General features: G+C 47.6%; 1 protein-coding gene across 4 annotated transcripts in view; it reads left to right on the forward strand.

The window, feature by feature from the left end:
• The first annotated feature begins 2,319 nt into the window (after positions 1 to 2,319).
• The window catches only part of Kalrn (kalirin, RhoGEF kinase), a 606,323-nt gene continuing 583,890 nt past the window's right edge, over positions 2,320 to 24,752 (forward strand). For all 4 annotated transcript variants that reach the window (XM_087576981.1, XM_087576985.1, XM_087576993.1 and 1 more), the window contains exon 1: positions 2,320 to 2,743. In XM_087576981.1, the coding sequence (XP_087433107.1) occupies positions 2,671 to 2,743 (73 nt within the window). In that variant the 5' untranslated portion in view covers positions 2,320 to 2,670. The remainder of the gene's footprint in view (positions 2,744 to 24,752) is intronic.

Genomic DNA, 24,752 nt, shown 5'->3' on the forward strand with positions numbered 1-24,752 from the left:
ACCCCATAGACTTGCCTATGAGTCAATCTTATGGGGTAAGTTAAGACTCCACTTCCAAGATATGTCTAAGTTTGTGTCAGGTTGACAAATTCCAACCAGTGTGAATCCAGTCAATTTTGCTTCATGTATTTTGAAGCCCCGTACAAGGTGCTAACACCTTCATGCTCAGTAATCAAGTCTATTTGTTGGATTGAAATGTCCATCTTCATTTGTAGTAATAGTTTCTGCTCTGAAGTCTTCCGAACTCCCTATAGCTACGGATGTTTAGCATTTTAAATAGAAATCTAATAGAAAATTTGGGTCATTATATGGGGATATTCTCTCACTTTGGGCTTTATCTTTTGAGATTTTGATAGGAACCTCCCTTAAAACATAGAACGTTTCTTGGGAGCTGACTCTTTTGCCTGCTTCTGGTTCCTTACCTGCCTTGGAAGCACTGACAGCAGCTTTGGTGGCACGGGGATGTGCACGTGGGCATGTTGGCAGGTCAGGGGATAGGCACAGATTGGCAGTAAGGGAACAATCAGAAAGGACAAATGAACAGTGTTCTCGCGGTCAGAGAAGGTAGCAGGTAGGGGCATCTGGCTATAAGCCAACCAACGATATCAAATGAATTCTATCTTATAGCAGTTGATTTGTAATCTCTTGGACACTACTGGGGACTGGTGGGTCTCAAGTTTGCATGCATGTCTGGTGGGTGTAGAGAATTTGGGCATAGTTACTTTTGTTTTTTTGTTTTTGTTTTAAATGAGTTAAAAAAAGATGCAGAGAAAGTGAAAGAAAGGTGAGGGCAGAAAGTGTTGCTTTCTCTCACTTGCTGCCAGGGTTACCCTGGATCTGGAGAGGCCCCAGGTGCTTTGGCCCCAGGAGGGAGGCAGAACCAAATTAGATTGCCAGAGACAAACAGATTCAAGAGGCCAGGAGTAATGGCTAGGAGGCCATCAACTTAAGGCAAGCACCCGTTTTTCCCATTAGGTGTGCTCTAACACATCAGGTCAGGTACGCCTCCCCTTTCCAACTGCTTGGGTGAGGCAGCAGCAAAGAGCCCTCAACATAACACATTAAGTTCTTAGGTCTGAAGACCCCGTTCTATGGCCACTAACATGGTACCGATTAATTATCGTTTAATTATTGCTTAAAAACCGATCAAACTGATCGCCACAATTCAGTCACCACATTAATTACCCCATCTGTTTTCTTTCCTTTTTTTTTCTTTACTTTTTTTTTTTTTTTTGGTTGTTAACCGGCTTCTCCTCAGCCTTTTTCTTTCTTTCTTTCTTTCTTTTTTTTTTTTCTACTTTAATTGAAATTCTGCTCGCTGCAACACCCCCTTTATCCAGGCCAACTGGATCTCTCCATTCACTGGAGAGAGGACAGAGCAGAGAAGGCCCCCGGGATTAGGGAGTTTTGACAGCTGTCCAAGAGGAGCCCTGAGATGCGGGCCAAGGACCAGGGCAGGACAGAGACGAATGAGAGACACAAAAGAGCGACAGGACTGGAGAGATAGGCAGGGAGGCATCCACGAGAGGAATAAAACGGGACAAGGATTCTCTGAGCCGCTCAAGAGATGTTGGAAGGGGTGCCGAATGGGGTCAAAGAAGAACAGCTGAAAAAGGGAGACATAAGCATGGATGGGGTGAGAAAGATACGGGGGGCCTCAGAGGGCAGGGCGACTAGGGGCAGGTCAGGAAGGAGAAGGATGAAGTCCAGCCTCTAGGGACAGGCCAGTCCTACTTGAGGACTGAGGGGACTTGCTGCAGGAGGCGTGCGGGCAGGTCGGGGTTCCCAGCACGCACCTGGGAGCAGGGTGGGGCAGGGAGGTGGCAGGACCCGGAGCGCTGGGGAGCGTGCGGTGGCCGCAGAGTCCCCAACGAGCCGGGAGAGCGCCCAGCGGCCCCGCCCTCCGCCCCGCCACCTCCTCGGCCCGGGCTTTTCCTGCGGGGCTCAGGAAGCCGGCCTAGCCAGGCGCGAACAATAGCTCGGCCTGGGCTCCCGGAGGGCCGACGCGAGCCTCGGGGAAGGGCGCGTCGCGACACGGAGTGTCCGCGGCGAGGCCCCGGGCCCGCGGGAGCGTCCCTGCAGCTCCGCACAGCCCGGGTCATTGTTGGCCGGGACCGAGGGAGCCGGAGTCCGGGAGGAGCCGCGGGAGCCGCGGCGGCGGGAGCCAGAGGGGGAGCCCGAGAGCTCGCGAGCCAGCCAGGGAGCCGGGAGGGAGGCAGCGAGCAGAGAGAGCAGAGCGAGGGAGGGAGGAGGTAGGGAGCCAGGGAGGGTGGGAGGGAGGAGGAAAAATAAAGAGGAGAGAGCGGAGCGGGGCTGAACAATAGAGACGGGCAGACGGGCGAGGAGAGGCAGCTGCAGCTGCCGGGCACCGCGGGCGCGCAGGCAGCCGGGACCCCGGGCCGGCCCGGGCTAGACAGCAGGCGGCCAGCGCCCCGGGTAAGGGGACCATGGGGGAACCGGCGGCAGGCGCCCCCAGCCCGCCGCGCGCCGCCGCCTGAGGAGGTTCGGCGCCCCCCGCCGCAGCCCCCCGCCCCGCGCCCGCGTCCCGGAGCCCCGCGGCTGCCGGTTCCGTGGCCACGGCCGCCTCGCCCTCCGCCCACCGGGCGCCGCGCCGCCCTCGGCCCCAGGCTTCGCCGGCGCCCGGCTGCCCGCAGACGCCCTCCCCCAGTCATGAACCCCCCGGAGGGGGCATCGGAGGAAGGGGGAGCCGCCGACTCGGACGTGGACGCCTTTTTCCGGACAGGTAAGGACCGGCAGGGTTCCGGGGACGGCGGGTGAGGGCGGCCGCCTCGGACGCGATGTCTTCGGACAAGTTTGGGGACCGCAGGCAGGCTGTCGCCGGGGCGTGCGAGTCGGAGGCGGCCCCCCGCGATCGTCGGGGCTGGAGTTGCGGAGGTTCACGTTGTTCTGGCGGTGCTGGCAGCGTTTTGGGGGAGGATGTGGGGGCTGGGCGCCCCTCGGCGTTCACCCCTGTTGCGGGAGTCTGTGTTGGGGAGGCGGGAGGCGGTCCCCTTGGGCCGCCTTCTCTGTGAGATGTTGGATCACTTTGCAGAGCGCCGCTTCAGCTACCGGTGTCCCGGCCCCTCCCTCGGCTCCCCACTTCCACAGTGCCTATCTGTGGGGTTCCCGGGTCGCCCGAAGTCGGTACCCCTTTTCCCCTCTATGGCTCGGGGCCCTGATGTGCAAAGAAGGGCAGCGAGGGTCGCGAGGCGCTCAGGCTGCAGACTGATAGGCAGGAGCCAGGCGATGAGAGAACCTGCAGGTTGCGTGTAGGGAAGCGGCAATTGGGACTTTGGACTCGCTGGGAGGATGGGAGGCACCTCGACCCGTTTCTCGGTCCTTTCTCCGGCTTGGGGAACCGATGAGTTTTACCTAAGAATCGCTTACTGCTACAAGTGTGAGTTAGCGTTCCTCGCAATACACACCCACCAAAATCTTTGCTTGCCTGCAGCGCGTGGAGCCTGGTATAGCTTTTCAGCGCTTTGCGCCTCTGCACCTCCCAGGGAGCCTGTCCGGAGCTGCTCCTGTTTGCTGGCTCCACAGTTCCTTCTCCAGAAGCGACACCGATCACCCTCATCTCCTACCACCTGTAGCCCTGTTTCAAACATCACCAAGGAGTCCCCATCTCCCCTATACCTGTAGCTTCCACCAGCTCCGTTTGTGCAGTTCCCCTGCTCCCCACATGTCTGCAACCATTTTGTCTGGAAATCTTTGTCCCAAGGACTCTGATAAGTTATGGGCACCCCATGCATCTGCTCTCCCTTCGGGAAAGTTGGATCAGAGGACATGAACTGTGCAGGTCAGGGGTCAGGGGTCAGAGGTCAGGTTAGCTCTGGAGGCTGCACACCCATCTGTTTCCTAACCCTGTTGCTTTACCCTGAAGGGCCACTTTAGGGAAAGGAGTCGGGCTCTTTGTGAGGGAACTTGTGGCTTTGAAAGTCAAGACTTAATTGGCCCATATGGTCATCTCTAATTGGTCTAGGGAGGAAAGAGCTGGCGGACAGTAGTTGATGCCAGGGTCTGGGAAAGGGGAAGGGGCTGCTGTCATTGGTCCTGTCATCGGTCCTATCATCTGTCCTGCTTTCAGGGCTCAGCTTATCCTTCCTCCCTCCTCTATCTCTGGAGTCAGCATTTTTTACCTTCCTCCCCCTCCCCCCTTCTCTCCTGCTCCTCTCTCCTGTCTTAGACACCAAAGCATGGATTCTAAAGAGGTGCCTGCCTTGAGTTTATAGCCCTAAATCTAGGGAAAGAGGCTCTGGAAGCTAGGTGACATCCAGAAATATTCACCAGGAGGTCTACCAGACCCCGCTTGCATCCACTCCAGCTATGCCAAGCAGCTATAGCTCTGGGGAAAACCACTGTGGTATGAATTCATATTCTACCCTGAAATACGAATTCATGTTCTTCCTCCCCTCCCCTCTCTTTCCCACCCACTCTTTCCTTCCCCTCTTGTCCCCTCTCTTCTCTTCTTCCTACCTTCTTTACTTCTTTTTTTTTTTGATAAGCATTAATAGACTTGTTAATTTGTTACTTTCCCCAGAGCCTTTCAAATGGTTTACATTTTCTGGGTTGCTCTCAGATCAGAGTAAGAAGTGGGCTGGTGTCCTTCCACAGGGCAGTCTTGCTTGCTTCAAGGATGTGGTGTTAGCTGTGGCAGTGGTAAAAGAGGCTAGAGCTCATGTGCATTTAGAATCAGAGACAGTTTAATCCTCTACACACAAACCTGCAAATGATTGATGACTGTGACAAGCGGTAAAGCGCTAAGTCTAGAATAGCGCCATTCTGCCTCATGGCCTTCTGTGTCCTGGTCCTTAACCTTCACCCCACTTGCAGTCTACCGCAAGAGGCCTCTGTTGGGGATTCTTACGTCTGGACAGACTGTGTCTCCCAACCTTCTGCTTTTCGATTCATGTCTTCTGTGAAACATAGCTCTGTACCTGGTCGGCCGGCTGCATTTTATATTTATCCAAATTGAACAACCAAAAAAAAAAAAAAAACAAGAAAAAAAAAAACCCAACTATCAAACAGATTGGCCGAAGTTTCCCCTCCCAGGATTACTCCCTTCTTTGTTTCTTTGTGGTGGAAGAATTGGCATGTACAAAGACCATACTGACAATTACTTTGTCAAAACTCTGCCATACTGTGTCTCTAATTAGGTGTGTTTTAAATGATTTAGTCAGTTTACTTGTCTTGCCTACCTGCTTTTCGACTATTTGGACTTTTGGTTCTCATGACCAACTGATTAAATGAGATTTCTCACATTTCACCCCTTGGCACTTATAAGGATATAGAATCAGCTATGCTCCTCCGCACCATCCTACGGTTTCCTATAGTGTCCTGTAGTGTAGATTGTATCTGTAGCATAGTATACTATCCTATAGTGTCATATAGATTTATACAGTTCCCATTGTATTCCTAAGAATTCTGCTTCAAGACTGACAGAGTATGTTACAGAGTTTTTCTTTTTACTTTTGTTACAGGCTTTAAATTTTAATTTAATCTTAACCTCTTACTGGTCCTGGTTGTAAGGCTGAAAAAGGACATAGGACAGTGCAGGACTGGGACAAGGAATGATTGACCAACAAGAACTTTCTAACACCTACTGGGAATCTTCTGCTGTCCAGGGTGCTGTGGAACACAGGAGAAATAGTCACAGTAGTTTCCCTCCCCAAGAACTTACAGATTGCTAATTAACCGATTGCTAAAGGTTAGGATGCTATGAGTTTAGAGCTGTCAGAAGTAGAGAAGGCTGTGCCTAGGGTGGTCTTTGAGGTGGGCGGGGCAAGGAGATTAGGCAAAGATAAAAAGAACAGGGCTTTGAGGAGACTGGGCTGACTGAAGGACAGGGTTGGCTACTTGGGAACAAATAAGAGAGTCCTGAAACCTTCTGAAGAGGAGTTTGGACACGATTCAAGGGAAAAGGGGAGTCATTGCTGGTGTTCGAGCAAAGATACATCATAGAGAAAGTAGTGTTTGGAAAGATTAGTCTGGCAGAGATATTATTAATGAAGTAAAAGAAAAAACCAATAAAGGTAAGATCAAGGGAGATGCTGAGATCATCCAAGAGTGGGGGGGGGGGTTGCCCTGTGTTGATGACAGAAAGGATGGCTGACCCTGAGGGACACCTTGAGAGGTAGAAATGCTGAGTTGTCCTGACAATAGTGATGTAGTGAGAAGTAGCTGGGTTGAGATCCCACGGACAGGCTATCCCAGCTGACTGATGTGCTTGGCTTCAGACATATTTACATATGAAGAATTGGATGTGGACATCTAAGCCATTTGGAGCCAGACATGTAGACTCATGGCATGGGCAGGGGCCATGACAATTTGGAAGCATGGTGTACTTAAAGCTTCCAGAGGGAGGGAGCGGAGGAAGAAGGACCAGGACGTCTCGTTTTGGGAATGGCAGAAAGGAGTCTGGATCCTGGAGACTACAGGAAGTCTGCATGAGCTGTGATGAGACAGTGGGGCAGATGGGCTGAGCAGGAGGAATAGAAAAACCAAACCCTGGGAGCTGATTCTGGGGGGCACAGGATCGGAAGGGGGTGCTCAGGGTGGGCTTTGGGGATGACAAACAGGACGTAGGCACATGGTGTTTATCAGCAAGAGACAGGATGGAACACTAATGTTGGAAAAGGAGTTTTGAGTTTTTGTCAAAGGTAGTTTGGGGAGAGAGAGAGAGAGAGAGAGAGAGAGAGAGAGAGAGAGAGAGAGAACTGTGGAGACAGAAGTGGCTGCGTGGGATCCCAGAGACGAGACAGAAGAGTAGGCTCCATAACACAACTCATAGCTTAGCTTTGGTGAGCAAAAGAGAAAGCTCTTTCTTTAAAATGCAAAGGGAAAAGGCTAAGGGAAAAGAAGTTGCTGTGAGCTCTGCATCCAGCTCTCTCTTGAGCTTTGATCCTGTATCCACCTATCCACATATTTTCACTGGGGAAGATGCTGTTAACTGGGCTTTGGCCAAGCTCAACTCAGTTTTCTGTGTGTGTTTCCAGCTCCACAAACCACCACATCCCCTCCACTGTCTCCAGTCTCTAAGCGGCATCCTTTCTTTCCCAGTCATGATAGTTCAAGCCTTGGCATTAATTCGAGGGATCTCCCTGCTCTATCAAACCTTCCTGCACAGTTCTGCACAGTTGCTCATCCTCAGGGTGACTTCCCGAGGTCAGGTCCCCCATGGACTCCTTTTATAGCCTCCCCTTTCACCCCTCAAAGTCTGTCCCACCTCTTCCCTGTACCTGGGACTGATAACACTCCCTAACACACCCTTTCACTTGTTACTGTCTGGCTTATGAACCTGTAGGAACTCCCTGGTGTCTTTGGGTCAAGTCCATGTTTAGCTGCTCGGTTGTAGCCAGCGTTCCTCCCCACTGTCTAATGCAATTTAACTATTATTGATCTCTTATTGATTCATTCCCATCCTACTCCATAGCCTCCAAATCCGGCACATTCTTCAAGATTTGTGTTCTGTCTTTTCTGAAAGCGTTTACAGGTTAAAACGACCTCTGTAAAACCTCAGTGTTTCTATTGAATTATCATAGAACCAATTTCCCCATTAAAATTATTATTTTTTTGGAGTTAAGTACAAGGTCTTTAAAATACCTTACAATTCATCAAAAATTCTGTCTCCCTTAGACGTATAAGAGACATGGCCAAAAGAAAGCAGCTGTTGAATCTAGGTTATGGTATGTCTTACTGTATGTGTACCTCATACGGTATGTCATTCCTCAGATGTAGGTAACAACTCCATCTCGCTCATATTGGAAGTTATTCTCAGTCCAGATCATAGAAAAGGAAGACTTTGAAATAACCACATACTTTGTGTGCAATTCTTTTCATAAATATCAGCAGGTACCCGAGAAGAGAGAAATTCTCTAACCTCTTTTTGCAGAAAAGGAAAACATCTTTGTCTTACTCAGGGTTTCATTGCTATGAAGAGATACCCTGACCAAGGCAACTCTTGCAAAGTACAGCATTCAATGGTGGCTGGCTTACAGGTTCAGAGATTCAGTCCATTATCATCAAGGTGGGAGCATGGCAGCGTCCAGGCAGGCATGGTGTAGGAGGAGCTGAGAGGTCTACATTCTGTTCCAAAAGCAAACAGGAGAAGACTGGCTTCAGGTAGCTTGGTTCTCCAAGCCCACCCCAACAGTGACACACTTCCTCCAACAAGGTTACACTTCTTAATAGTGCCACTCGCCAGGCCAAGCATATTCAAACCACCACAAACTCCATTACTCTTAACAGGTTGCAAGGTAAACTTTATGCCCAGTGTCTTAGTTAGGGGTTCTATTGTGAGGAAAAGACACCATGGGCAAGAGCAGCTTGGGGAGGAAAGAGCTTATTTCAGCTCACAGTCCATTACTGAGGGAATGTCCGGAGGAGAACAGGGCAGGAACTTAGAGGCAGAATAACGCAAGACCGTGGTAGCATGTTTACTGATTTGCGCCCCCCAGGGCTTGCTCAGCTTGTTTGCTTGTACCCTCCAGGGACCACCTTCTCAGAGGTGGGCACCACCAATGGGCTGGGCCCTCTCACATCAGTTATCAGTCGAGAAAATTCCCAACAGACTTGCTTACAGTCCAGTCCTTTGGAGTCATTTTTCTCAATTCAGATTTCTTCAGATGCCCTGACCTTGTATCAGATTGGCATAAGGCTATCCAGCAGACTTGGTTCAATGCTTATTGTATTCTTTTAAAAAATTCTCTTCTGTCTCCTTCAGTCCTCAACTGGACATTTAGTCATTTGCTTGTTCAGGAACGTCTGATGGAGTATTGAGGGCATTAACTTTGTGTTTCTGGAGAGAGAGAAGATTGTATTGTAGGTATGTGATTGCTGTGCTAATCTATCTCAGAACATATTGCTAGCATTCAGCGCTACTCTGTAAGGTCATGGAGGCTGGGCTTCATCCTTGTATCATGGGCTGCCAATACGACAGCTATTGGCCATTCTGTCTAAGTATATTTGAATGTCCTTTAAGGAAAGAGAGGAGGTATTGGGATGAACTAGAGCCACAGAAAGAAGTGAGGTTAAAATTATGAAAACCCTTGTTGCTTGTAAACCTCAGACCCAGGGCGAATGAACTAGGGGTTTTCTTAGACTCTGTACAACAAATACTTCTCAGAGTTCTCCTGGTTGCATTTGGCCCTGATCTCTGGAGGTAGGAAGTCTAGGATAGCACAGTGGTTCTCAGCAATGCTGCTTCACACCAGAGAGCATCTGGCAATGTCTAGAGGGGAGCGGGGGTTGTCATAACTCATGAAACAGTTTGCTGTAGGCTTCTAGTTTATAGTCATGTCTTAAGTGCTGCCTGATATCTTACAGTGCACAGGACAACAAAGAATAACCCAAACTGAACCTGTCATCAGTAGTACGGATGGGGGAAGATAACCCTAGATTAGCCGGGATGCCTTAGATCAAATAAGCACAGCACTGACTAGGGCTTTGCTCTCGGGTAAATCACTTGCTGTCATTCATCTTCAGGGGTTTTGCAAAATAGGACTAATAAAGTTTGTTTTACAGTTTGGGAAGCTTAAGTTGAAACAGAGTGTAAGTTGTCTGGTGGCGTCTGGTGACGTCTGGGGATGGTGGCAGTGCAGGAAGCCCTAGTAACTAGGACCTAGCTGTTAGTGTCGTATTATGCCTGCTGTTGTAGTTATGCAGTGGCTACCTCTGGATGGCTACTGGGCAGCGTTTCACATCCATGAGGAGGCTACCAGAACAGCAGCTGAGAGGAGCAAGGAGCCTTGTCTGCCTGTGGATTCAGAAGGATGACATTGGGCCTCTTGTCTTCAGTCGCTTGTTTAACAAATACATATTGAGTGTCTACTGCAGTCACACTCTGTGGAAGTATATAAAACCATCAAAGGAAGGACCGTGGAGCAGGAGGGAAATGGATATACATATAAATATACTCCCTCTGGGATCACTTGAACTTAATGGGCTGAGAGGGGAGGAAAAGTCTGTGAAGGAAGGTCAGGCACGAGGGCAGGAAGGTGATCCTCCTTTCTGCTCCCTGCTTATCTGAATGACTTGTCCACGTGACTTTGGCATCTACATAGGGTGGGGATAATAATCCCTTCAACCCCCGTTCCCTTCTACGGTTGTTGAGTGATTCAAATAAGACCCTGTGAAAGGGCTTTATACGTCGTGCAACGGATATCCAAATATCTGCAGATAGTTCTTCCAAATGGAGCATTCTGCTTCTCTAAGTGCCTCTTTGACAAGCAGTATCTTATTCAATCTGACCTCCACAGGACCGTTCAGTCTGTGAGGAGAGGTGATCCTAATCATTCTTTCCCAAGGGGACGGGGTGGGCCATCCTATTACAACAGGTCAGGGCACTTCTATTTTTAACTGTCACACAAAGGAGTAAACAGGCTAGCCCCCCTGCAGCCCCTTCCCATGCCTTGAGCCCCATGGCCCCATGGGAGATGCTTGGTGAGAATAGGCTGGCTTGTTTCTGCTGAGCCTCAGGTGGGTGCAGAGAGTTGGTCCCTTCCGGTTCCTTCTCTGTGTACAGTTGAGACTCTTCCTACCATTCCTTTGTGTGTATGACTGGCAGGAGAATAACTAGGAAATGACTGACAGCCATAGAAATGTTGGATCAATAGAGCCGCTTGAAATCGTGTCTGCTGAAGAGCGAAGGAACAGAAAGAATCAGTTGAGGGGTGTGGGGGGGGGCAGAGACTTTCATTCAGGAAAGCAAAGAAGAGAAGACTTGGAGCGGTAGCTTCGTCTCCTCCCTTTCCACCCCCACAGTGTTTTTAGAAGTGAGTCAGGTACTTGCTAGAGAACATGGATACCATGGTAAACAAGCTAAGGAGTACACAGTGACGGGTGAGCTGTGTACTCGCAGGTGTGGTTATGTCTTCGGCTGGGAGGAGGGATTTGGAGGGGAAGCTAGAAGAGTGTTGCATGCCCAGGCTGAAGGCTAATAGGAGACGGTGGTCAATGGAAGGCAGTAATAGTCCAGTGTACATGACCCAGAGGATGAATGGGAGCTGAGGCTTAGAAGAGGGTGGGGACCACACTGACTGACTGCTTTGCTATGCATTTACTGGACTCCTAAAGCATGAATGTTCTGAATGAAAGGTCAGTGAGTTGGATTAGGGAGTTTGTGAATTTCTCTGAAATTTCTCAGATTCCTATTCCCTACCTGCCACTGCCTAAGAGCCTTGTGTGGTTTCTCTTGGAATGGAGGAAGAGACTTATGGTTGGGAAAAGATAGACCACTGTGCTAGCTTAGGAGGGTCTGAACTCGAGACACTGTGGGAGACGAGGAATGGAGGTGAATTTGTGGAGGTTGAGCCTACAGGACCTGACAGATTGGACGTAGAGGTGTCGAGGAGGTTGGTACTAAAGCTCTAGAGTAGGGGTCAGGGGCTAGAGGTGGCCCCTGGTGAAAATCAGGGGTTGGAAGCAGGGAAGAAGCTGAGGGGACCAGGAGGGGAGGGAGGGTTTGGAGAAATTGCTTTGGGACATGTAGCATTTCAGGCGTCAGTGGATAGCTAAGGGGTGTGTTGATTCATTGAATATTGAAGGGAGTCTGGAGCCTTGGAGGGAGGCCAGAGTTGGAAATATAGATTTGGGAGATATCTGAAAGGAGCTGTGGCTGGAACTATCACCATAGACGAGATAATAAATGAAAAGCTTCCACAGACCTAAGGGCGGAAGGCCAAGGACAGAACTGTAGATTGAAGTGAAGGGCTGGAAGAGAACCAGGTGAGGGTGATGTTTGGAGGAAAGCAGGTGGTCGTAGGGTTTGATGTTGCCGGGAGGCTGAAGGGTATGGGGCTGAGAGATCACTGGCTTCTGTGAGGTTAGTGTCAGTCCTGTGTGGGGAGGTGGAGTTGAAATTGCAAAGGGAACCGGGGAGTGAGTGTCTGTGGAGGAAGCGGTGGGTGTGCATAGAGATGACTCTCTGCAAAGGTTTGGCTGTGAAGGGAAGATTAAAAATAGTGAAGTTGGAGCTGGGGAGCAGAGTTGAGGGAAGGCTTTTTTTTAGGTGAGGAAGATATGGGAATACCTGGGGTGAGGAACAGGGGAGAAGGCACACAGGAGGCAGGGTGAATATTGAGGAAGGAGAAGATCAACTACAGGAGAAGGGTCCTGGATGAGCCTAGGTATCTGTTCTGTGCTGTGTGGGCTCCAACTTAAGGCCTCAGGTGGGCAAGCACGCTCCACCATTCAGCTAAACTCCCAACTTCAGCCTGAAGGGGTGAATCTTAAGGTCAGCCAAAGGGTCTGCCTTAGTCCATAGGTAGATGCTTCTTGCTTAGGGAAGCACGATGGAAGGTAGATCTCAGTAAAGTCACTGGTCATCCAGGACCCAAGGATGTAAGCTGCCAGACGAACGGCTCCTGCAGAAAGTCCCTCTTGTCAGGAGTTAGGGATGTGCCATCTTTGAAGTGTGTGGTCCAGATGAGGTGACCCTCTGAGACCTTTGGGTAGAAAAGCTGGGAAGCAAGGTCTGGAGAGACACAGCTTTCCGAAGTGGATCTGCTCTAGGCTGGTGGGCTCTGAAGAATCACTTTCTGTGGAAAACCAGGAAGCCAAGTGCTGGAGCAGGATAGACTGAGGAGAGTACAGTGGGATTGGCTCAGGCTAGGTCTCTGGGCAGCCTCTTGTAGAGGGGTTGAGTCCTGGTCACCAGGAGATGGCACCAATCACAGCTGGTACAGGGAGATCACAACAGTACTCTACACACAAGAAAGAAGATGCCGCATCCTAGTTCTTGTCCCTAAAGAGCTCCCTCTAAGTCTGTCATAGGGACAGACTTTAACTGTCATTAAGGAAAACACTCCATTTCATTAAAGGATCCTCCATGGTCCTACATAGCCTAACAGAGTAGAAATCTGGGTGCTGTTACTTACCAGAGAAAGAGATCAGGTTTATCTCCCAGGGAGCATAAGGAGATAGGGTTTCCTGAGGTGTGGGCTAGTCCCAGAATCAGTATCTCTTAGCAACCATGAGACTGTGTGAATTATAACTTCAGAGTTCTAGTTTCCTCATCCATAAGATGAGTATTAAAAGTCCTTTCCTCTCAAGACTGCTTGGCGTTTGTGGATATACAGAGCATCTGACAGTAACATTCATATTATAAATAGTCATATAGCTTACAGTATAATATTACATGTTGCTAGCAGTATAATATGGTTATATGTGTGGCTAGCATGACTGTATTACACATATAACATTATTGTATTGCCAGCTAGATGAATCCTTTTACATTCTAAATTATGAAAATTGTGACATTCAGTAGGTCCCTTCTCCCTGCCTTCTTCCCTCTCTCTTTCCTTTCCTCTTTCTCTCCTCCTCTCCCTACTTTCTTCCTTCTGTTCGCCCTTCTCTCTTCTTTCCTTCCTTTACCGTGCAGAGTTAGGTAGAGGTGTGTTTTTTAAGCTTGAAGTCAGACACAATAGGCAGGGATAAGGGCTGTGGTTAAAATCTCGCCGTCTACACTCTTACCCCACCATCCAGGGACAATGAGCACCATGGGGTGGGGGTAGCAGGCACCGTCAAGTTGGCAGCTGGACAGTGAGCCTAGAAGGGGTCCTGGAGGCTGACAGATGGTTAATTGGATACGACAAAGGGGCTGAGAGGGAGGGGTGTAGAGTTCCTGTGGGATTTCCATCTCTGTCTACTTACTGTTCTGGAAGGGAGGGTGTGGGCAAGGAGGAGCTGATCATCAACAGTTGGAGAAGGAGATTGGCCAGACTCCCTGTTGGGATGGTGGCTATTGACGATGTTCCTTTGGAATAATGCCACAGCTTTAGATCAGAGGGAAAGCGCAGGGTTCCCAGCCCCTTCTCAATACCCCAGGACACTGGCACAGCGCATGCCCAGATACTGGAGTCTAAGGAGATGCTTGACCAAGTATTGAGCCAGCACGGTTTTCTCGGATGCTGGCGTATCATGCGATGACAGTGCAGAGGATTAGCAGCCCCACCAGGATGTATGTGGAGAGGGGTCACGGGGTCACCCCTGTTCAGTAGTAAAAAATGAACACAGAGACTACAGACAGCCATTCAGGGAGTTTGGTGGGGAAAGCAAAGAGACAACTTAAATGATATTTGTTTAGTACTGTTTGCTATTACAGGTGTATGAAATTTTAGACTTATGCATGTGATTTTGTGCACATACATTAATCTTTAGTGAAATACTTTATTGGGTTATCAAGTCTAGAGAGGTTCTGGGGGGGTTTCTGTTTGTTTTTGTTTTGTAGAAAACATTTAAATGTTTGAAAAAAGTCACGGAAGGAGACAGCAGCATATTAAGAGATAGAGTACCTGTGGGGAGAGTGTCCGGATGGCTTCCATCACAGCAAAAAAAGAAAAAAAGGGGTTGGGGGTGGGAGATAAGATTCCTGGGCTAAGAGTAGGTTCTGGAAGGGATGCTGACTGCTGCTGTAGGTATGTAGGAGTCTAGGTGGGCTCCTAGTCAGAGGCTAGAGCTGTTATTAAGCTGGCCTGAGCTGTCTTTGTGCATGAGCACCGAGATCAAGCACCAAGAGGTACTAGGAGCTTGGGGAAAGAGGAGCCAGACTGCAGGACATATTCTCTGGAGAATGAACGGCAATTACATAAACAGATGATCTCCGAAATGATGTCAGAGTGGACCAGCGTGCCAGCGCTCTGCATGCCAATTCATCCTGTGGGCTCTAGGTTGGGAATAAAAATATCTATATCTCTGGTCACTCTGGTGTCTTGGGTACTGAGTCTGGAGTAATAAGGTGCATATCCTTGTTTGGACCCCAGCACACAAATCCTTATAGAAACCAATGGCCCCAAGACCACTTGGAGGCCTCGGCTTAGCTCACATCTGTGTGCAGCAGCTGGGCTGCATATACATCTCGCTCTGGACTTTTCTATATTTTCAGCACCCAGCCGAGGGCCTCGCAGATAATAGTTGCTTAACTATTATCTGTTGGCCTGATTTTTCTTCCCTCACAGAAGCTAATTATTGGTGTGCAAGCCATTTGGGAGTTACTCAACGCTGTGTGAAGGAAATAAAAATAATTTTTTTGTGGACAGGCAATTCTACCTTAAACAAAGAAACTTGTAAAATCAACACTGTGGAATGTAGCTATTTGTTGAGTCTGAATTAGTCAGAGGGGATCCTTTGGAACACTTGATTATAAATATCCACATATTTCATAAGCACTGGGAAAGTAGATACAGATGCATTCTGGTGGGGTTTTTTTTGTTTGTTTGTTTTGTTTTTGTTTTTTTTAAACCCCTGTAGGAAAGTGCAAATTTGCAAATGGATCTTCTAGTCCAGCACTGAGGGGGTGACTAGCACGCTGGATGCTGAAAGATCTGCTAAATACGACAGCTCCTGGTTCTTTTCCTTGAATACTTCTTGGTCTTGGGTTAGAAAAAAAAAATGACCAGAGATCAACCAGAAAGGGGATTTCCCGCATGCCTTGATCTACATGATATGTTTTTATTGCCATTGAGGTAAACATATTTAAATGGGAAGACACAGGTTCATTTAGAAAGATCAGATTCAAGGTATGCTTTTACAGGAGAACACTTAGCTTTTCATAGCTCAGGGCTGTTTACAACGTCACTGTCGTTATCATGATGCTTAATGTAGTGAACTCAGGACAGAAGTGTGAAGGAGACAAAAGCTACTGCAATCCCATCTGCCCAGACTCCTTGTCTGATAACTTGACACAGTTCCTTCTGCGCTTTCTGCTTGTTACTTGCTTTTGGTCATTGACTTAAGATGTGAAACAAACGGAGAAATGGTTAGACTCTTTGTGAACTCCTCCACTTAACTTAAATGTCAAATATACCAGGACATGTATACCTCATTGTACAGAGTAAGACAGTTGTAGGCCAAATGACCTTTGAATGAGGATAGGAAAACAGGATTCCTCAGTGCCCTGGAAGGGTAAAGACATTGACACTTTGCATAATAATATTTATGTAGAACAGTTATACAGAGGATATTATTTCCTCCCCCATAATATTGGATGAATTTAGCAGATAGATATGCCTGCTGCATATATAAATATGTGTTTACATAAATGCACAGTTCTCTTTTATGGGACAAAAAGGGAATCATGCTATGTGTGCTCTTTTGTAAGTTATTTTTAATCACTTTGTAGTCATGGGCAGCTTTTCCTTGTCAGCAGGCCCATGTCTGCTTCCTTCGTTTTTAAGAGCTATGTTACATTTTGTTGGGTGCTACATTTTATTTACCTTTCTCCTCAGGATAGACATTTATAACCAAGACTTTCCATGGACTAGGACTAGGGTTGTTTTGGTTTTTTTTTTTCCCCTTTCTAGGACGCTATTTAGTTCAAATCATACAAGAAGAGCCACTCTTTCATTTTTTCTTCTCTCTCTCTTTCTTTGATGCTTTTCAAAGATGACTAGGACAACTGTGGATTCTAGATGGTTTTTTTTTCCTGCTTTTATCATCAGGAGAGAGGGGAACAGCCTGTCCTTGTTGTCTAAAGATAACTTCCTGTGGAATGTTTAAGGATGCTTTTGTTAGTGACATTTAGACTCGTGGTGGAAGCTCCTTTTGGCCTCTTTTACCGTGTCCATTAAGTGAATTAAGAGTTGGGTTCTGGATCCAAATTAGCCCCTCAAAGCCACATGTATTTTGTTAGCCTCAGTGCATGCTAACTCTGACACCACAGAGTGTCCATGCAAAAGCAGTTGTCTGCCCTTGGTTATGATCATTCGAGGATGTGAGGCCTTGGTTTCCACTCCTCCCACCACTAAATAGTTCTGTGAATTGGCCAAGGCAGGTCACATTACTGTTTTTACAGATGGGACCTCTCTTTCCTCATTTGAAGAAAGAGGTCAATGTACTTCCCCACCGCACCTCACGGGAACAGTGTGAGATAAACTGAGGGGGTAGAAGGAAAGTGCTTTGACAAGACAAAATCACTGACTCTGAGAGAAGGTTTTTTTTTTTTTTTTTTTTTTTTTTTTTGTCAGTCCTTCTCTGGGGTCTCCTCTGGTTTTGAGTGTGGTTGAAAGCTGAGCTAGGAGAATTGGTCAGGAGTGACAGCTTGTTGGAAACTCAAGGACTGTATCTTTTCATGTCTGGTAGGAAACTAGAGGGAAATGTTTCGTGATACATTCTGTTTGCTTTTGCAAGACTTGCTCACAGGAGAGAGTAGCCGGTCTGCCTGTGGAGACCAGCTAGAAGTTTCTTTCTGCTGGGCAGCAATGTGACATAGTTGCATACTTGACTTTGTATTAGCCAGATATGCAAAGAAAATGTAGCTCCTAATACTTAAGAAAGTGGAGCTAATTCATAGGTCCGTACCCTGCTTTCTGTTTGTTTTGTACTGGTCTTCTTGATTGGTGTGGTTTGGATTAATGCTTTGTTAAGATTTACCTGCTCAGTTACTTAGATCCCCACCTCCTATATATTCATCATTTCTCTTCAGAACAGGGTCTGGGTATGAAGAGGTTCTCGTGCAGACATGTGTTGGTAGTGCTGGGGGCAGTGCCCGCCGTGCAGTGTGCTTGTTGACTTTCCCTGCTCTCTGTGTGGAGCTGATCGATCTGATCTCTGGTGTGCGTGTTGGCAGTGGTGTAGCGAAAGTACTGTGGTTTGAGTATTGAGCTGATAGATGGCCTACAGAGTCCGAGTCTCGGTACATCGCGGCCACTGAGACCAGACCCCAGATCAGCCTCTTGGGTCCCAGAGTATGACTGCTAAGAAACTAAGAGACATATCTGTGGATGTCTAGATTGCTTGGTGCCAACTATGAGGAGATGAGAAGAAAAAAGAAACTCTGTTCTAGAGCCCGAAGTGGGTAGTTTTTGTTTTGTTTTATTTTAATTTAATTTTTTTTGGAGGGGGGAAGGGATTATTGATCCTTGAGACATTAGATATCGTTTTACCTATTGGACTATTTCTAAAATTACCTTCCCTCAAACTTGGCTAGTCTTGAGATAGGACTTTAAGTAACACGTGGCTGAGGTCCTACTGCGTGCTCTAGATTGAATTGTCTCCTAGTCCCCCAATGCTGAAGGAGGGCTTTCCCGCTTTCCTCATGGCAGCAGCTCCTCCATGTTGTATCGTCAGTACTCATTACTTCTGGTCCAAAGTCACCTCACTGCAGGTCCACCCAAGCTGGCTCCATATGTTCACGGGGACCTAGGTATTCAAGCCGCATACTAAAAAAAATTCCAGTTCTGGATATCAACAGCCGAGCACTGACATTTTCTCTTTGCCTGCTGCTGTAACTATCCTGAGCTTCCCCAAGGCAAAAAAATGCTTCTGGTAGCGCACGGGGGAGGTTAAATATATGTAAGGATATGCAAAAGAGGAAAGTATATAGCATTTTAGAAGTATTACCCGAATTGAATATGATTTGGGGAAACAAGGGTTGAGAAATTATGCATCTAACTTAACTGACTGCATTGCTGTAGGACGTTCCGTATACATGTATGTGCTCATGTACACTTGCTTATCCTTATGCGCATGTAAACATGCAAGGGCATGCTGGCATCATGCCAGCAAGCACTTAATGAGTGCTTGGTGCATGCAGATAGGCATGCACGGTCTGTGTTCAGGGAGCTCTTGGTCTTGGGAAGGATGGAGTGGTGATAGACTCCATGCTGAGCTGACCCACAGGGACCTACTTTCTGAGACGCTGATTTGGGGTCTGACTAACATTGAGGTAGGAGCCTGTCCTGGGTTTGGTTTCCACTGTACCTTGCTAGGATTTGATTTCCAAAAATAACCAGATACGGTGAGTTTTTTTTTTTCTCTCAATTCGTAATAGAAACTGAAGTCCGATGTAAGGCTGGACTTCTCGTCTTTGGAGGAACTTACTATTGTTTCAAGCTAAAATGGCGATTCCTATTTTAACACAGAAACCTTTGTGTCTCATGGACTGCTCTCATCCCAGGTCTCTGAAGTTCAAACTGCGTTGTTGTTGTTATTGTTGTTATTATTATCATTTCTATTATTATTATTATTATTATTATTATTATTATTATTATTATTATTATTATTCTGAGGTCAACTCTGCCCCCTCTGAAGGATGCAGGAACTAGAGGATAGGCAGACGAGGCTAGGTCAGGCCACAAAAGTCTAGGTTGAGATTAAAGCTGCCAAGCTGGCCGGGACAGGACATGCTTTCAATCCCAGCATTTGGTAAATGGAGGCAGGAAGGGGAAAGTTTAAACCAGCCTGGACCCTTAAAGGGAGACCCTGCCTTACAGGCATGAGACAGTGTTGGTGTTTGATGGTTGGGTTCAAGTTAAGAGCTGTGGGCTGGGTCTCAGGAGACTGGTGTTGCTACTGATCAATTTAGGAAAGTCGCTTTCTGTCTCTGAGGCCAGCATCAAAGTTGGGCACACCAAACGCACGTCCCATCCACAGTGTTAGTGTTCCCAGCAGAATGGAGAGCAGGCAGAGAATGGGGAAAGCAGGGTGCAGGAGCTAAGTGGTAGGTGGTATTGGGATCTTTCTGCCATGTTTTCTGGACACATTTTGTCCACCAGAAGCCTTTACCTTCGTAGCTCAAGACTGCTTGGTCATCCCCTGCGAGGCTCAAGCCCATGATGTGACTGAGCATCCTTGTTTGGTGTACGGGGACACCGATTCCTTCGGGGAGAATCATTTCCATGGTCTCATGCCATTCTGGCCCTGCTGGTGTTGTGAAAGCAGAGCCAAGCTTCTGGAACGTCTGGGCCTCTGCTGAAAAGCCTGCATTCCCCCAGCCTATTTCTTTGCATGCCAAATCTGCAATTAGGAATGCATCAAGCGCTCTCGATAATGTCTTCATTAGGGACCGCCAGCTCTCCCAAGGTATGAGGAGGACTGCCTTACTGATCCTCTTGTAACTCATATCCTTGAACTCTTCCCGGAGTCCGAGAGTGAAGGCAGCAAGGCGATATAAACTCAGCTCAGCTCCATCCTCAACAGGAGAGTCAGGGTAAGCAAACTACCGTTTCAGCTGGCTTTCTCTCGCACAGATCCTCGTCTCCTTACCCCACATTCCCTGCACCTTCTGAAAACTGACATTTTGGTAGAGGGCGGTGAGCTATATTTTTAAGTGCATTATATTGCCCCATGTTTATCACAGGGCTACATATGTGGCTGGCTGGGATATAGCAGGAGGGGTAAAGTCTGGTGGGACCTCTGTGCAATGGGCATAGAGTAGGGCCTATGTGAACGGCGTTGGGAAGAGACCCCCTCGTCCAGAGTGACCAATGGGAAGTATCTAGGGTGGGAAACGGGGTTCCAAGCAGAGGGGAAAGTGTAGCAGAGCCAGAGAGTCCTGTGAAGATGAGGGAGATTAGAGGATGCAGCGTGAAAGGGTGTGGAGATTTGGAGCAAGTTCTGGGGTTTTTCTGTTTTCTGGATTCAGGTTTTGCACTCCAGAAATTGGATCTCATCTTCTAAATTATAAAATATTTTAAGTATTAAGACGATATGATGAAATTGCAACTCAAGCCAATTTAGGAACTTTCTGAGATGTTTTGTGTAGGAAGAGGCGAAGTTAGAGACAGAAATCCAAGTGAGGGGCCTGCTACATCATAGTTGGTGAGAAAACCACTATAGCTGCAAGAAAGTCTGCATGTTTTCCTGTTGGCCAATGTGAGCCTGAGGGAGAGAGGAAGTAGCAGGTAATTCCCAAGGGTTGCTTAGGTTGCCATGAGGGGACCTGGGCACCACAGGAGTCACACAGAATGTGGGAGTGTTTCTCAGGCCTCTGTAGCAATTGGGATTGGATGGTGCTTCATTCTTCAAGCTAAACCTTTTGAATAGAAAACATAAAAAACAGAACAAAACAAAACAAAACAAAAAAACCCCCAGAACTCAGTAGAACTATCATCAGGTCTGATAGTTGGACAGTTCTATACTTTGGCAGCCTTTTCCAAGAGAATGACAGGTCTGCATGTGCACATGTAAGCTGTATGTGTGCATGCATGTGATGTTGTTCATGCTTCCGGTGTAAATGTATCTGCTGCTTTTATCCTACTGGGCTCTTGACACAGTATCATTTTTCAGCATTAAAATTCCCATCACCTCCCAGAAGCACTCCCTTTAGGATCCATTTCTGCTTGGCCCAATGTACGCAAACATTCCAGTGGGATTGATTGCTTGTGTCAAATTAATTTTTTCCCTTCCCGGGGAGAGCGTCTGCCATGTGCAAACTGGGGAAATCCCCAGGCTTCTAGCCAATACAACGCTCAGACAGAGGTCAAGCCAGGCTTGGGTCTAGATAACCCTCAGGGCCTATACCTAGATACTTATGCTAACCTTCCCAGCATGCTTTGCAAATGCTTGCAAGCCATAGGAAAACTAGGGCTGGCAGAGATGGCTGTATATGATGGGAAAGGCTTGGGTCATTTTTAGCATCAGTTGCAACATCGTTTTCCCTTTTATGTCCATATTCCTATTGTTGCTTTATTTAAAAGTTACAGAAGAAGCTTTTGCGGGTAAACGGGAGCCATGCTTTTGGCCTGTTACAGACTTTACAGAGCTCTGGGGTTATTCCGCTCAGTCTCAGTCCTGATACTTACCTGTAAGCCTGGTGGGTCCTCAAAGTATAGCCTGGTCTTTGTCAGCCCCTCGCTTAATTGTACAGAATCAGCCAGCCTTACTTTATTATGCCAAATCCAGACGGCAGTCTGGGGACCTCCTGACTGTCTTTCCCACAGATGGATTCCCTAGCCAACTGGTCTGTTTATGGTACGTGTCTAGACTGTGCTGTCCGCTGCTGGGCTAAGTTACCTTGGCAGTCGGAGCTTTCCGAGAAGATATGATGTGGTGAGACTGTTTCCCTGAGAGTAGCTATGTACTGTTTTCCTGGAGTCCCGATTAGCATCTATTGATCTTAAACTCAAATTAGTGTATTTTGATTATCAGTAATTCCAGCCAAAACTTCTCTAGGAGTGAACCTATAACCTAGCCCAGCACAATTCTTTAATTCGCACGGATTATAACAAATGCTTTATTTTCAATTAGCCGTTAACTGATAGGCCCTTAGGGAATCAAGGAAGAAACCTTGTGAATTCCTCATTATAAAGAGTGTCATACCAAACTTCCACGGTGTCTGGTGCAACAGTTACTGGGTTAAGGAGGGTGGATTCCATTTGCCAGAAACATTTACATGAATTGATATCAGAAATGGCTTCTAGTGTTGCCTGGTGGGTTTTGTAATGTATAATTTCTAGCATCAGGCTTGATGTGCAGTTTAACTCTCACAGAATCTGATTGAAATGTCTGGCTTTTGAGCCAGGCTAACTAGGCTGCTGGGGGTGCAGGGTTCGTAAGAGGTCTCCTAACTGCTAGTGATTATTTCCTCCCCCTATCTCCCAATGCCACAAAACATCTCTTGGCTCCAAAAGGAGGTCATCTAATTTCTTCTTTCTACCTGGCCCACTTTTACAGCCCTCCAGTCCTCTCCACTTTTTGTCTGACATGTTTTCAGACCACCATAATTACTCCACTTAGCGTGATTCTAGGCGTTGAATAAACATGTTTGTTATTTTCCTTGCAGGTTTTGTTGTTGATGTTGTTGTTGTGAGGAAGATTGAGGCAGCTCCCCAGATGAGATTCTCTCTGATAGACTCAGGTTTCCTTGAGCCCTGGAACTTCAGAGGTCACAGGACCTCATTATAGAGTTGGTACCCCCAGATCCACCCCTGCATTTCTCCAGAGCTCTCCCTAGGATGCCCTCTGTTGGGAATGGTTCTTCCTGGACTTTTCCCACTCCCGTGCAGATGGTTCTTTGGTCGGGTACACACTTGACTTTGTTCTCAGATGCCTTTTCTTCTCTGATCTGTTGGATTTAATTTGATCTCTGCACATAAGAGCTTAAATGGTGAGACTCTTACTAATTCCTGGAGAGCCTTTGTGCAGGTTGAGAACAAGAGGGACAATTTTTCTCTGTGAGCGCCAGTGCCTTTAACCTTTTGTTTCCCGCTTTCCCTCTCAAGGATGTTTGAATCTTTCCCCCATTCCCTTCCCTTATGGCTCATGTGTGTGACTGGGGTGCATGCACTTTCTGAAATAGATCTCTTTTGAGGGAAGGGGAGAATCCCTTAAAATAAGATCAGTGTAAAACCCACCCTTCTTTGGATGCCTGTAAGAACATCTCCATCTTACTGGGCAGGCCCTAGGTGGAGCTGGGAGTCCTGGGTGGTGCTTGCAGTGTGAGCCAGGCCTTGTGGGATTCTGAGGAGGTCAGTGCAGCTCCCTGAGCCTGAGCTTCTTCTCTTCAAAGTGAACTGGGTGATTGCTCCGGTTCCTTTAGTCGGGAGCCTCTGGACTGTCCCGACAGTGTATGTAAGCCTCCTCTGTTTATCTCAACCTGGAGAAAACACCAGACTTACGGAGATCGTCGGAGCCCCGAAGACCTTGTTCTCAGACGTGACAAGGAAACTCACAATAGGCTTTCACCATCTGGTGCCTGTCCCTAGCCATTAGAAACCCAGGATAACAGTCTCCCAGGGTGGGCAGCCTCTGACTGAGTGTCCACACCTGTCGTACCATCCTTAGTCTAACTTTACAGGACCCACCAAATAGTTATGAGCTTCCCGGGGAAAAAACCAGTCAGCAACTTTGGGATAGCCACAATCTCTTCACAACAACTGGTCCTATTCGTGATTTGCTTCCACTCTCCTGCTCTTTAAAGATAATTTTCTGTTAGGGAAAAGAACTCTTCTACAGAAACTCTAGGTTCTTGAAATTGTATGTCGTTTTCTCCAGAATTCTCCAACTGGCCCCCCAGATGTTTTCCCTCCCCCTTAGACGGAGTTTTAACTTACATTTATATGTGGTATAGGGTGAATGGGGCAGATACCTGCTCTGCCGTCTTCCGTTTCCACTGGACACATAGCCTGCTGTAGAGGCTTTCCCACTCTGGCACTCAAGTGCAAGACCAATGTCCCGGAGCTGGGCAGAGTGAGGAAGTGAGATTGAAGAAACAGAGGCAGGGAGTTCTAGAGTAAGAGGCAGATCCAGGACACCAGATGCTCAGGAAAGTGAAATGCTTCATGGCCAGTCTAGGAAGGCAGTAAAACATGTATTCGGCACTCAGGACACCTGCGGGTGCTGAAGAGGCAGAGGGGGAAACACTGAGTCCCATCTCCCAGTAGCTGTGGATGCCTTGAGCAAGCCCTGCCCTCTGATGTGTACATATTTGTCCCAAAGCTGGGAGCCCAGCAGTGACCAGTGGAGCCCACTAAGAGCACCTGGGCAGGTGTAATTCCTGATGCCACCAGCTGCTCTCCCTTTCCTTCGATCTGCAGCAAGTCCCCTCTTTCTGCTACTTGGGGACCTTTGGTCTTCCTCTATTCAGTGAACCTACAAGTGTCCAGACTGATTCTCTAAGCCAACCTTTTACCTTGAAAGTTCTAAGTACCTGATTACATTAAGACACTGAGACGTTGTCTAAGTGTCCCACTTAGCATTATCCTTTAGCTGGAGAATTTTTGTGTATATAACTCCCCAAGCTGGGTATGCTAACACAGATACCTGTTCTCTGTCTCCTAGAACATGCCCTCAGCTCTCGGAGCTGTTTGAATGTTCAAATTAAACAGGTTTCAAATGGAAGGGATCCATTTATCCTTGTACCTTTATTCTGTAACCAAGGAAGGCCCTGTTTTATGACCCAAACCCATTGGCACTTAAGTTTGCTCTCCCTTCCCAAGTCTGATAGTGTTTCAACCATGTGCCTCCCTGTGGTACCAAAGAGCATCAGCTCTGTCTACGGCTTGACTCAGTCCCACAGATTTCTCAGCTTTGACCTG

The sequence above is a fragment of the Rattus norvegicus genome, chromosome 11 (assembly GCF_021556685.1).
Source record: "Rattus norvegicus strain SHRSP/BbbUtx chromosome 11, alternate assembly SHRSP_T2T, whole genome shotgun sequence".
NCBI classification, from domain to species: Eukaryota; Metazoa; Chordata; class Mammalia; order Rodentia; family Muridae; genus Rattus; species Rattus norvegicus.